The sequence below is a fragment of the Coturnix japonica genome, chromosome 9 (assembly GCF_001577835.2).
Source record: "Coturnix japonica isolate 7356 chromosome 9, Coturnix japonica 2.1, whole genome shotgun sequence".
Lineage (NCBI taxonomy): Eukaryota > Metazoa > Chordata > Aves > Galliformes > Phasianidae > Coturnix > Coturnix japonica.
In genome coordinates this window covers 9,228,636-9,241,331 of record NC_029524.1, presented here as the reverse complement: position 1 = coordinate 9,241,331, position 12,696 = coordinate 9,228,636, and the positions used below count along the sequence as shown (strand labels likewise).

Here is a 12,696-nt window from a genome sequence, read left to right as displayed (position 1 = left end):
CACGGTGAGGCCTCTGCTAACAGCTTTGAAAGGTTACAGGGGCTCTGGGAGATTCCTGATGTGTGAAAAAAGGCAAATGTCTCACCAGTCTTCAACAGGAGAGTCCAGATAAGACTTGCAAGACTAATTGGTGAGATATGAACTAGAGCCCAATTGGAATAGAATCATGGAATAGAATCATGGAATAGAATCACAGTATCAAAGAATTACTACCGATATCCCCCTGGGACTGCTATGGAACTAGTAATGTTTAATGTCTTCCTTGGATGATGAGATGGAGTTCACTGCCATCAAATTTGTATATAAACTAAAAGGAGGGGAAGCAGTCCTTATGTTTGAAAGGTTGGGCTGCTGTTCAGAGGAATCTCAGGTTGGTGGAATGGGCCACCAGTAACCTCATGATGGCAATAGTCCATTCTAACTGAAATTACTCTAAGACTGTACAACTAGCTACTGAACAGTGTCTTCCCAATACATTCTTTGGTGGACAGATATTTTTTCTTGTGTCAGGTTACACAATTCCTACAATCCTTTCACAAAAGGACTTTCTAAGATAGGAATCAAATCAATTTTTTTGTGTGCTGAGATTTCAGTGGATGAACATTACATGTCAAAGTGCACCTTTCTCTCCTTTTTAGGTTTCCATCGAAGTCACCTGTTAGTAAATTATCATTTGATATTCAAAACCCACCTGGATGCTTTTCTGTGAAGCCTACCCTAGGGAACCTACCTTAGCAGGTTGGAGTAAATCATCTGCAACCCTTCCAACCCTTACAATTCTGTAATTTATAAATCATCTTCACAGTTGGCATCTTTAAGTTATGTCCTGTTATCTAGATTGCTAAGTAATTTAATACAGAAAAACAGAAACTCTCAATGCAGCAGTTCAATTTGAAAACAAAATATTAAAATTAAACCTATAAGAGTAAACTCAGAACTTCATGATGCTGACATTTCTCAGTTAGGATTAAAGTTTGTATATCAGTAGTGTTATTTTCTCAAATTCCTTAAGAATTTGCATCTTATTTCTGAATCCAGAACTGGTTCAAACAGTACTTTGAAAATGTACAGGCACAAACTATTCTTTCCTTCAGTGCTTCAATTTCTCCAAAAAATATTGGCATTTGTCTTCTCAGAAATAATTCTTGAACATTTCGGCTTCCTTTTCATTGAGACTGGTCTGTAATGGTTGGTTCATATATGATAGTTTCAGTGCGTTGAACTGTTGGTTATTATGTTACATTACAGTGTGTACTGAATTCATTGGTGCTGAAAAGGGAGACAAGATTTTCCTGTGTTGATACAATGACTGGAGACACTGACATATAACCAGAAATATTACAACGCTCTTGGGAGACTGAAACTCAGATTCTACTCAACACAATGTATATTCATCATGATAAGTATTGTGTTTTGATTAGGCAATGAAAGAGGATACAAAGCAAGGAGAGGGGAAAAAAAGACTGCCTTCTGGATAGGAAGATGCATTAGTGCTAGGAGAAAGCATTTTTGAAGCTATTTTTTTTGGCTAAGAGCAATTGCTGTAATGCACTAGATATATAGATTATGTGGGCAATTATTTCAGTCTCTAAAGACTGTGCGACCCATGTAGATAAATTATCATCCAGACTAAGTAAGCAGGAGTAAAACCAGAATTTGCCCTCAGGAAAAGCATAGACAGGATCAATAAAAACCAGCAAATAAACTGATTTCATACAAAAACTCTCCTAAGCAACAGAAGAATGGATTTTGAAATACACAGATAACTGGTGGTTGAAAACTGACACTTAGGTCACTACTGTGGGCTTAGTGGCCTTAAGTGGCCTTAGCCCTCAGGATTTCATTGGCAGTCATGTATCAGAAAAGGAGATAGAAAGGCAGATCTCCTGGCTGGAATGGATTAGAGAAGGATAACCAGTTGTGATCCCACTAATCCTGTTCCAGTCTGTCTGGGGATTTTAGGCAAGAAGGCTGTGACAGAAGATTTGTTATTTGGGCACTAGCAACGTGGTGAATCTCTCAGTTTCAGAGTTGATTTTGCTTAGTGTTTTACTTACATATACATGGAGATCATCTTGTATTCAGTGTTTCTTTTTACTGTTAGCTGTACATTACATATGCTTGCATAACAGCCAAGGTTGCCAAAGCATTGTCTCTGGTTACATTTCCCATCAACTATAATTAATTATAATATTTTAAATTTTTCCGCCTACCTGACTATATTTTCCAAGATGAGGATCTCTCCAGTGATTTGCAAGGCTCCTTTCACTTTCTAGACAATTCCCATAGCTTTACAGTTTCTGTAACACCAGATTTTCACAGTTGCGAAACTAAGGGAGAGAATGATACTTGTTCTGTCAAATACACAAAGGACACTTCATAATGTGGAAACAGGAAATAAACAGAAGTACTACCTCTTCTTCTTAAAAAAGTGACATGTCAAGAGAGATTAAAACAATATCATTTGTATTAAGAGCATGATATTATTAAAATTGCCTGACATACTGGGTTACAACAAATTTTATCTTACCTCTGTCTTTGGCCTACAAATTAATATTAAAAATATCTTCCCTATGAAGACTTTCTTCCTTTTGAGTAGTCTACACATGCCAAAATATCAACAGATGGACTAAAAGCAAGAATCATTCTTATTAATGTCCTTTACCTCTTAGAATATTTTCCCAATAATGTATGCAAATAGCATCCACTTGCAAAAATTTTGATTCAGATACTTAGTTCGCCTTAATCATCACATCTTCATACTGTGTGCATGATTCAGATATTGTATAGTAGTAACATAGTGGTGATAATACATGGATTGCAGCTGAAGCTCTCACCCATTCAGAAAGCACTGGGAAGTTAAAATTCAAATAGAAGACCTCTTTTCTACCATATTTTCAGCCATTATGATATTTTTCAAATGCCTTAATACATGAGTATTAATCAGCATTAGTTCCTGTTTGTAAAGGCTGTTTAAAGTAAATGTGAATGGCAAAAGTTGATATTAACTTTTATTCAGATGGCATTTTTCACTTAATGATCTCAGCCCATCCGCAGACAAGCCTTGCAAATTACGTAATTATAGATCTTCCCAGTCTTAATATTAAGCATATTAATATTAATATTCTGTAAGTAATCCAGCTAAGTCAGTGAAGTTCTACACATGTAGATAAATTTTGGCAGCTCACTTAAAAAAAAAAAAAATAGTCTCACGCATCTCACAGGGAAAAAGAGAGCTACTGCTTGCTTTGTATCACCACTTCACAGTGAATGAATGATGACAATAAATCAGAAAGATGAAAAAGAAAACCTTATCTCTGTAGGCAAATGTGTCCTGCAGTAGTTAAACAACTACGCTGTGGAACATTCGAATTTTTCAGTTATACAGGCAGATAAACAGATTATTATTTTTTTCCTGTACTTCAGAATAGTTTTAAAGAAACTTAGTCTCTCATGCAGTCACAGATCTCCTTGTCTGCGATGGGTGGCTGTGCTGGGAAAGCCTTACTTCTCTGGGAGAAAAGCCAGTCCTGTAACAGGATAAATACTATTTAGAAGTGAATTTCCTCACAACTATATCAACATCTGTACTAAGTCTTTGGCAGAATTTAAGCACCAAAGTCCAATAACTCCAACTTAAGTCTTCCATAATAGAAAACACTAATTACAGCATTTCTTCAATATCTACTGCTGTGTATGAACATTCAAAAATCACTCACTGAAGTATGCTTGTACACACAAGCAGGACTGTTTAGCATTGTGTTTAAAGGCATTATTTACATGAGATAGAAATCTTATTTCTCCCAACTTTTTTTGTGTGGCTGTAGTAGATATTCCAATATTTTTAAGGAAAAAAAAAAAAAACAAAAAAAAACAAAAACAACAAACCAAAAAACACCAAAAACAGAGAGATGTTTGGTCTTAGGATCCAACAGCAGTTGTATATCCTCAAAGGCTGCTTTGAAATAATTTAGCTATTTTCTGTAGTGGTGTGATTTTTTTTTCTACCAGAAGAATTCAGCTCTAGGCAGCCCACAATATGAAAAAGCAGTTGAAGTGATAAAATACATAATTTATCCATTACAGCAATAGGCTGTTGAAGTATAAACATCTTTTTTTCAGTACAGTTACAATGAAGTTAAGGAGACTTTCTCCTTTGACTATCAGAAAAGAAAAAAGCTTGCTTTGTGTCTAGATTAACTTGTTAAGCCCAAACCCTATTCAGTAAATGCCCTGGTTTCAGCTGAGATATGCGTAAAAGCCTTCATTTAGTTAAGTCAACCTTCAGGAACTTACAGCTGAATAAAAGAGTAAATCTTGGAGCAGGTTTGTGGATTTTTTTGTTCAGTAGAAACAAAAAAAACAGGAGAAAAGAAAGAAAGTATTAAGAAACCGTATCATTTTCCCAACTAGGGCAAAGTTTTGTGATTCTGAAGCAAGACTGCTAGTGTCTAAACCCTCCTTCCTGAGGACACTGGTGCTATTGTCTCAAAATATTTACCGAGGTCACTGTCATTTCCAAACTGTGAACATAATATCCAAATCAAGTCTTCATTCTTCTTTCATCCCTTGAAAATGTTTTAAAACTTCAGCCACTTGACTCTTAATATTTTTAGAAGAATTGAATCCTTTCCATTTATGATGAAATAACATCAAACATTTATCCTTATTTAAGATTGAGATGGATGGGTCGTTAGTTCGGGATGGGCTTTTTTTGCCTCCTTTTCATTTCTCAGATTTTCCATAGATAATCAGATCACAATGTTGCCTTTGTACTAATAAAGTTTACAAATTATCAGGTAAAATTACAATATATATATATATGTATATAAGAGAAATTGAAATGAGAGAGAGGACACTGTAACTGCAGAGTATAATCATTGATAAAGAAAAAAAAAACACCAACCTGGTAATTGAGGAAAAAACATGAATTAAAAACAATCTAGGCTCTGTTCAGTGGTGCCCAGTGCCAGGATGAGAGGCACTGGGTACCAACTGACACAAGATGTTTCCTCTGAACACCAGGAAGTGCTTCTGTGCTGTGTAGTAATACAGCACTGGGATGGGGACCAGAGAGGCTGTGGGCGGTCCTGCAAACAGAGCTTGGAGCAGATGGACTCAGAGCTCCAGCCATTATGTGGTCTTGTGTGATTCTGTGAAAAAGACCAGTAGGAAAAGTACTTAAACTCACACAAAGTGAAAGAAAATCTTAACACATAAAATATGATGAAACTGGCTAAATCGGAAACTGAATTGTTTGCCAAGTGAAAGTGATTATAAAGCATTGTAAATTGAAGCAACAGTGCCTCCTTAGAAATAGTCATTCTGTTATAAGCTACAGCCCTGAAATTACAAAGAGTATAGACACCTAGGCATTTATCTCAAGTATTTGATCAATACCTGATTTGAAATGAATACTCTACACCTTAGTTTGCCAAAATCTTTAAAAAACAATATATTCAGTGAGACTGCAAAAAAGAGCAGTGAGGAAAATGTTACCTTCTTCTACTGAGAAGCAGGACTGTTTTTTTCTTGATATATTAAAGATGAGAGCTTTTTTGGAATTCTTCCCTCCTGTACAGCTCAGTACTGCAGCTTTAGGTCAGGACAGAAATCTTCCATGAGGATTAACTATTAAGAGTAATACAACTTCTGCTGTTTTCCTGGCTTGAGCAATGAAAACATGTGCACAGAAGAGATGATATAAAGGAAATTCTACTGCTTTTTATTCAGTTTGATAGGTTTGGGGTTTTTTAATTGCTTTAAGTTCTAGCTTATCTGACCTTTGCTTTTCCAGATACTTCTGTCTACCTACAGGCTCAAGGTGAGTTCAGGGCCTAGATACTGAAATCGTTATGCATCGTTCCCTGTTCAGGAGGTACTCCAATGCTCTGAGGGCCACAAAGACGATCAGAGGGCTGGAGCAGCTCCCCTATGAGCACAGGCTAAGAGAGCTGAGGCTCTTCAGCCTGGAAGATAGAAGGCTCTTAAGATAACTTTGTAGCAGCCTTCCATTACCTAAAGGGGGCCCTACAGGAAATCTCCAGAGGAACTTTTTGTAGGGCACGTAGCAACAAGATGAGGGGAAATAGCTTTAAACTGGAAGAGGATGGACTTAGGCTAAACATTATGAAGAAACTCTTTACTGTGAGGATGGTTAAAACACTGGCGTTAGCTGCCCAGTGAGGCTGTGGATGCCCCCTCCCAAGGGGTGTTCAAGGCCAAGCTGGATGGGGCTGTGAGCAACCTCATCTAGTGGGAGGTGTCCCTACCAATAGCAAGGGTTGGAACTACATGATCTTAAATGTCCTTTCCAACCTAAATCATTCCATGATTTTCTTGAAAAAATGTAGCACCACCCTCTGTGTTGCTTACACTTATAAGAGGGAAAGTAGAAAGATCTGTTAAAAACTTCTAAGAAGTAGTGAAAGTTGCTACATAATTCTTTTAATGTCAGATTTTCCAGCTGAAACTACAAAAACCAAATATGATTTTTAGGTTTCAGATTGTGTTTCAAAATTCAAATCTATGAATGCAGACTAAATTTTACAACAAATTCTGGGAAATTGGCAGAGCCTGAGCTTTGCAGACATTTGTGTATTTTCAGCTGGAGCAAGCACAGTGCAGTGATGCAACCATAACATTAAAAATAAGACAGGACAGCTTTAAGACAGAAACAGGAAGCTGTAACTAGAATCCAGCTGAATTGTGAGCTGGGGCGCTTTACCGTGAGGCTGCAAATCAAGCAGATGTGCTTGCTGTGAATTGTTACAGTGTCTGGACTTTTCTGTACCAAAGGCGATAGCACCTTCCTTCTTCAGTAATTTTTTTCATTCTATTATATTGTGTGTGTTCTCTGTAAAGGGAATGAAATGGAGAAGTTGAAGAAATATGCATTGCTGAAAGATGAAGATCAGTTTTATCATGAGGGAGCTGTGGAGTTGCTAGTCTTTAACTTTCTGCTCATTCTTACAATATTAACCATCTGGTTGTTTAAAAACCACCGATTCCGCTTTCTGCATGAAACTGGAGGAGCTATGGTTTATGGTGAGTATAAATTCAAGTGCTGGTTTGTCATAGGACTAGTTGCATGTTTATAACCAAGCACTTGAGATCAAGTGCTGACAAAGCTCAGAAAACATTCTGAATGAAGTGCCATCAGCCCCTTAAAAGTGCAGTAAAATAAGAATGTAATATCTCTTGTGCAGTAGCTACAGGTTGACTTGTTGAGTGAATACCACAGGCTGTTTAACCTCAAGATGTGCAGGTTATGTTCCTGTGCAGGCAGACTGCCACTGAATGACACTTCATAAGTCAGAGAATTTGCTATTTCTAAAATACAAATGCCCACAGTCAGATAAATGATTTAACATGCCTGTTTTACACACGTTTTGTATAACATCTGAAGTTTCAGGCTAAGAAGCTTTATGAATCCACCCATGTTATCTGATGAAGTTCAGACCATTTTGAGACTTTGTTCTTTTTTCCCCCACAGTGCTTTAAAAAAGCAGACTACAAAGAATGCCTGCAGAGTAATATCTGAATGGTGTCATTGTACTGTAATTTCAATTTGCCTATCTAGTTCTAATCTTCTTTTATGCCATTTTGCAATGCTGTGTATCAGCTTCATGTAGAACCTTCTGCATTGCCCACCAATAAGATTTACTACTTATGTGTACGTGTATTAATTCTTACGTGCATAAGCATTTATCCTGTCATTCTCTCTTGCTGCCATTTCATTTTTCTCATGTGTGATTTTTTTATTCTGTAGCCATATGACACACATGCAATGTATGTATAAATGTCAAAATGGAAGAGAAAATGTAAATCTGCAGCTCTGTAGAGACCTCATCTCAACTCATCTTAATCCCAGACTGACTCATTCTTTGCACGTTAAATATTTCAAGCAGTCTAATACCAAAACCAATCTTCTTAAAGTTGCATATTCTGAAGAATATTTGTGTCACACCACATGAAAATAATGCAGTATTTTCATTGCAATCTATTTGTAGACTGTGACAGGTGAACTAGTCAACCTGTAAACTTGTGTTATAATTGCATGAGTGACTTCTATAATGGCTTTAGCTTCTATTGTAGTTTCCCATGTACAGCTGATGACATTTGCTGAAAGCTGATAAAGTGGGAGATACAAATAGGGAAAAACATTAGACAGAGAAGTTGGGATTTAAAGTTTTATCTTCTTCCACTTTGCTATCTGCTCTAGCTCCATTTTGCTGCCTGCCCAGAACACTATCTATACATCATGAAGATAACCTCCTCACAATGTTCTTTTGATCAGTAAAGAGATCAGTGCTCCATCAGGACAGAGTTTTTGAATTATTAAAACAGTCATGAACTAAAGGAAGTGATCCTCATGGTTGCAAATAGGCTATTTAGGCTTGCATTATTTATGGTGGCCTTTAAACGTGGAAACGTTTTCATTCACGTGATCTAGAAAGCTGATTGTGTCCCTTCTATTCTTCAAAATTTTTAACATGGGCTTGTTATCTTCAGCATTATGAAACTGAGATGAGGAAAAGAAAGTGGAATTTATGAGGTAGTGACAGAGATGTTAGACGAGCTGACAGCAACTTCAGGAGAAAAATCAGTTCAGGCAATCATTATAGCACCAAGTACTGACAGTCAGTCCTGCCCTGAGTCACAGTGCAGCTAAGCCTGAGTGACTTTGCTACAGCTGATCTTCTCCTACACAATTTGTGTGTCTTTTTTACCAGAGTAGTTATCTTTTCTATATGTTTTGTATTATAATACATCTGCCCTGTAGTTTGTTTTACTGTAGTACATTGAGCTGTTTACTAGATATGTGAACAGCAGCACAAGAAAACAACAATTTTCCTTCAGGTGACAGAATATTGCCACTTATTTGAAGACTGCGTATGATGGATGGGTCTGTATTCCTTATCAAGACAGCATGTCATCAGAGGTATAGCAATGGAAGGCACAGGGAAAGTGAAACACGAAGACAAGGAAGAAAGAACAGAGATACAAACTCAGCAGTTTTTAAATATACCACAAAATGCTGAACAGACACAACTTAGACACTAACAACATACTGATAGCACATTGTATTTAAAGTATATATACATTTTCCCTCCTGCATAAGCTTCCTAGGTAAGTGCATCCTTAGGCTGAACAGTTTTAACAACAAAAAAACAACTTGAAAATAGTCTAATTAGAAACATTAAACATTGAAAAGAATTGATTTCTAATCAAATCAATGTTCCTACATTAAGCGTAGCTCTATTTACACCAATAACATTCCTATATTTACCAAAAAACAAAAATGAACACCTTTAGTTGAAGCTTATGCACAGGGTTTTCTCCAAACAGTGTTTACCCATAGATTGAGTATATGCAGTAATCTCAAGGAGTTCAGCTCTTTAAATTACTGACACTCTCACGTTCTTCTGTTTCAGCAGCAAATAGAAAAGTCAGTTACCCGCAAAAAAGAAAGAACACAGCCTTACTATTCTCTTGTTCACCACTTCGTTCTCCAGGATCTTGGGGGACAGGTTTCTCTGTGTACTGTAGCTTGTTTTGACAGACCACAAACAACAGCCTCAACTTATTTTCTGGTTTTTGTTTACATTTAAAGCATCACAGAATATTCTTGAAGGCTAAAAGGATCTCAAGGCCTCACTGATGCCCTAAGGATGTCAACTGTTAGAATGTGCTCTAATATAAATTCTCAAGTATGTGTATGCTGTTGATGACACTCACAATTTCCCCTTATTTTCAGTACTGTTTCATTGCCCAGTGTATTATCCAAATCTGAACTCCGAGGATAAGAACTAAAAAAAGAAGGAAATCCAAAGGCTGACTTTGAATGCCAGCTGCAGAGAACTGATCAATGCTAACTGAGAATTACAACTACTGTTGTCATATATTTAAAACAATCATTTTCTGCAAATTTATTTATAATCAAAGGTCATCTTGCATGACTATGATCAACAATATTTGCATTTGTTTCTGTTCCAGAAAATTCTTACAGAGGTAGCTTGAGTTGCCCACAGGAGATAATACCTTCTAAGAATACAAAAAAGAATAGTCCCTCTTGACTCCTAGTCTATTTTGACTCTAAATTTTTAAACATTTTTTTCCCCTCAAGTGATTTTGTGCAATTACATTACTGTAACAGAAAACTCTTCTTATTATCGATAGGCTTGCATTGTGTCTATTCCAGAAACCTACAGAGTTCAGAGGTCTCTCTTAGTGGAAAATGTGAAAATAACTGACACCTGACCAGGTGATTATGATCACCTTGTTTATCCACAGCATTCATAGCACTATGTAGTAAAACTTATCTTCCAGATTCCTATCAGCTATTTCCTGCAATTAATCATCTCCAGCAATGTTATCTAGATAAATAATAGTTACTTCTCCTGAAGTAATTATTCAAGGTCCTACTAGTGCCGAAAGAAAGAAATGCACCTCCACAAAGAAGTGTGTAAAACCACCAAGATTACAACTGATTTTTTTATGCTCAGTATAACACTTCAGTTATGCACTCATGCCCCTTCTCTCAACATCTACTGAAAACACAGTATTTAAGCAAGTCAACTGCTATAACAGAATGATTCCAGCAACTGGATTGCAAGAATAGGAGTACAGCTGAGTACATGGCAAACCAACACCAGCGTTCTAATGAAACTATCATTTTCAAAGAATATTTTGTGGTCCCACATGAAGTACTGAGTTAAGTGTACATGTGTGAAGATAGAAACACAGAAAATAATGTTCTAGCTTTAGTAGAGCAAGAACAGGGAAGTTAATTTTTCCAAGCAACTGTGCAGCATCAAGTGCTTAAACCTGCCTGAATTTCTTTGTTTTGGCTTTTTTTACTCTCCAGGTCTTGTAATGGGATTAATTATACGATATGCAACAAAAACATCAGATGTTGAAAATGGAACTGTTTACGAATGTGAAAAGCTGAAATCAGGGCCATCCAGTCTACTCATTAATATAACTAATCAGGTCTATGAATACCAATACAAAAGAGAGATCAATCGTCACAATGTCAATGGTCACCAGGGCAACGCAATGCTTCAAAAGGTAAAAATGATTTTATTTTGTTCTGCATTATGCAAGATATTTCCTTTATTTATTTTATTTGGAGTCCTTTGCAATGTTGTGGACTTTTCAGTTTTCCAATATGTAACTATTAAAATATTCTACTTATTTAGTACATTCTTTCTCCACCTTCGCAATATTTACTTCTCCTGTTAGTCTGTTCAAAAACAGGACACCAACTTAAGAAATTCACAAGTGCAGAGAGACTTTCCAAAATCCCTCTAAAACTTTAAAACATACTCACATGCAGGTCCTAAGCCCCTATAAATGTATTTTACAGTATTTCAGTATATTATTTTGCTTTTTAACAAGTATCATTGTTTGTCTACTTCTTTTAATTTATGCTTAGAACATACACTGGGCCTCTTAGCAGAGTTTGGATTTAACCATCTGCTCAAAGCCCTTGCCTCGTGTGCCTGCCTCTAGTTGCTGCTAACCTCCTAATAGTGTAAGGGAACTAGACTAGACGCTGAAAACTGAGAACTACGGTGGGTGGAGACAGGAAAGTACTGTGGCAGTCACACTAGCCAGATTTTGCTGAGTCTTCATCCTTTTTCCTGCCAGTTGTGAGAGGTTTCTCAGTTCAAGTGTTTAGTTTCCTAGGGTTATGTACTCATCTATTACATTTGAACGTTACATTCAAACTTGGTATATACTGAAGCTGGCTGATGGTGTGGAAAGGGAGGAGTACTAACACAGAAGTTCCTGTTGCCCTTACAGGGCATTGCCCATTCCTGTTTCCATAGTCCCAATTTGCAGGAAGATTCTTAAAAGTCTCACTAAGAACTGTGGGTTTCTCTAAATGACAGTAGAGGTCCAAGCCTGCTAACACTTTCACTTTAAGAGGGCAAGTGCCCTATTGAAAAGAAAATAAGTAAAAAAGGAAAGAGGGAGACATTTGACTGTATTTAGGAGACAAAAACAATGTCTGGCAGCCTTCCTGACTGGCAAAAGTACTGACATACAAAAACAGAAAACACTATCACACCACACTCTGGTTTTTGTTCAGCTGCAATTCCTTTCTGACTTCAGTATATGACTTTGTTAAGTACATCTGTCATAACTAACAGACTGCCCCATGTCTTACAAAGAGATATCCTTCAGTTTGTTTTGAATGTAAAACATTCATTCAAGATTTCTGATGCCTATAGACGAAATATTTTAACATGCTTGCTGAATTAGTTCCAAAGTCAGCATGCGAGTTTGCAAGTTAATTCATTTTCTATCATGAAGTAACAGCACATTATGTGCTAGCAAGTATTTTTGTCAACTTTATACTTCTAAGAAAACAGGATGGAAAAAAAGGCTGAGCGCTCACTTCCTGTTTATCAAATGAAGCTATCTGCTGCAAGAAGACAGAAGTCATTTTCTGGCAGTTCTCACTCTTCTAAATCTAAATTGATCTAGTACATGTAGCCTCAAAATACCACTTTATCTGAACAGAGGAGCTGCAAGCCATTGCTCTAATTGTGTTCTGTCTCTTGTAAAGATACTGAAGTAGCACAGCTGCTGATGGAACAGTGAGCAATACATAGGCTTATTAAAATGTTATTTTCTTTTCCAGCTTGAAGCAGAACTCTGTTTATTGAAAGTTACCTGAAGTGT

General features: G+C 36.8%; 1 protein-coding gene across 2 annotated transcripts in view; it reads left to right on the top strand.

The window, feature by feature from the left end:
• Nucleotides 1-6,692: 6,692 nt before the first annotated feature.
• The window catches only part of SLC9A9 (solute carrier family 9 member A9), a 147,339-nt gene continuing 141,335 nt past the window's right edge, over nt 6,693-12,696 (top strand). For both annotated transcript variants that reach the window (XM_015871486.2, XM_015871485.2), the window contains exons 1-2: nt 6,693-7,047; nt 10,871-11,073. In XM_015871486.2, the coding sequence (XP_015726972.1) occupies nt 6,873-7,047; nt 10,871-11,073 (378 nt within the window). In that variant the 5' untranslated portion in view covers nt 6,693-6,872. The remainder of the gene's footprint in view (nt 7,048-10,870; nt 11,074-12,696) is intronic.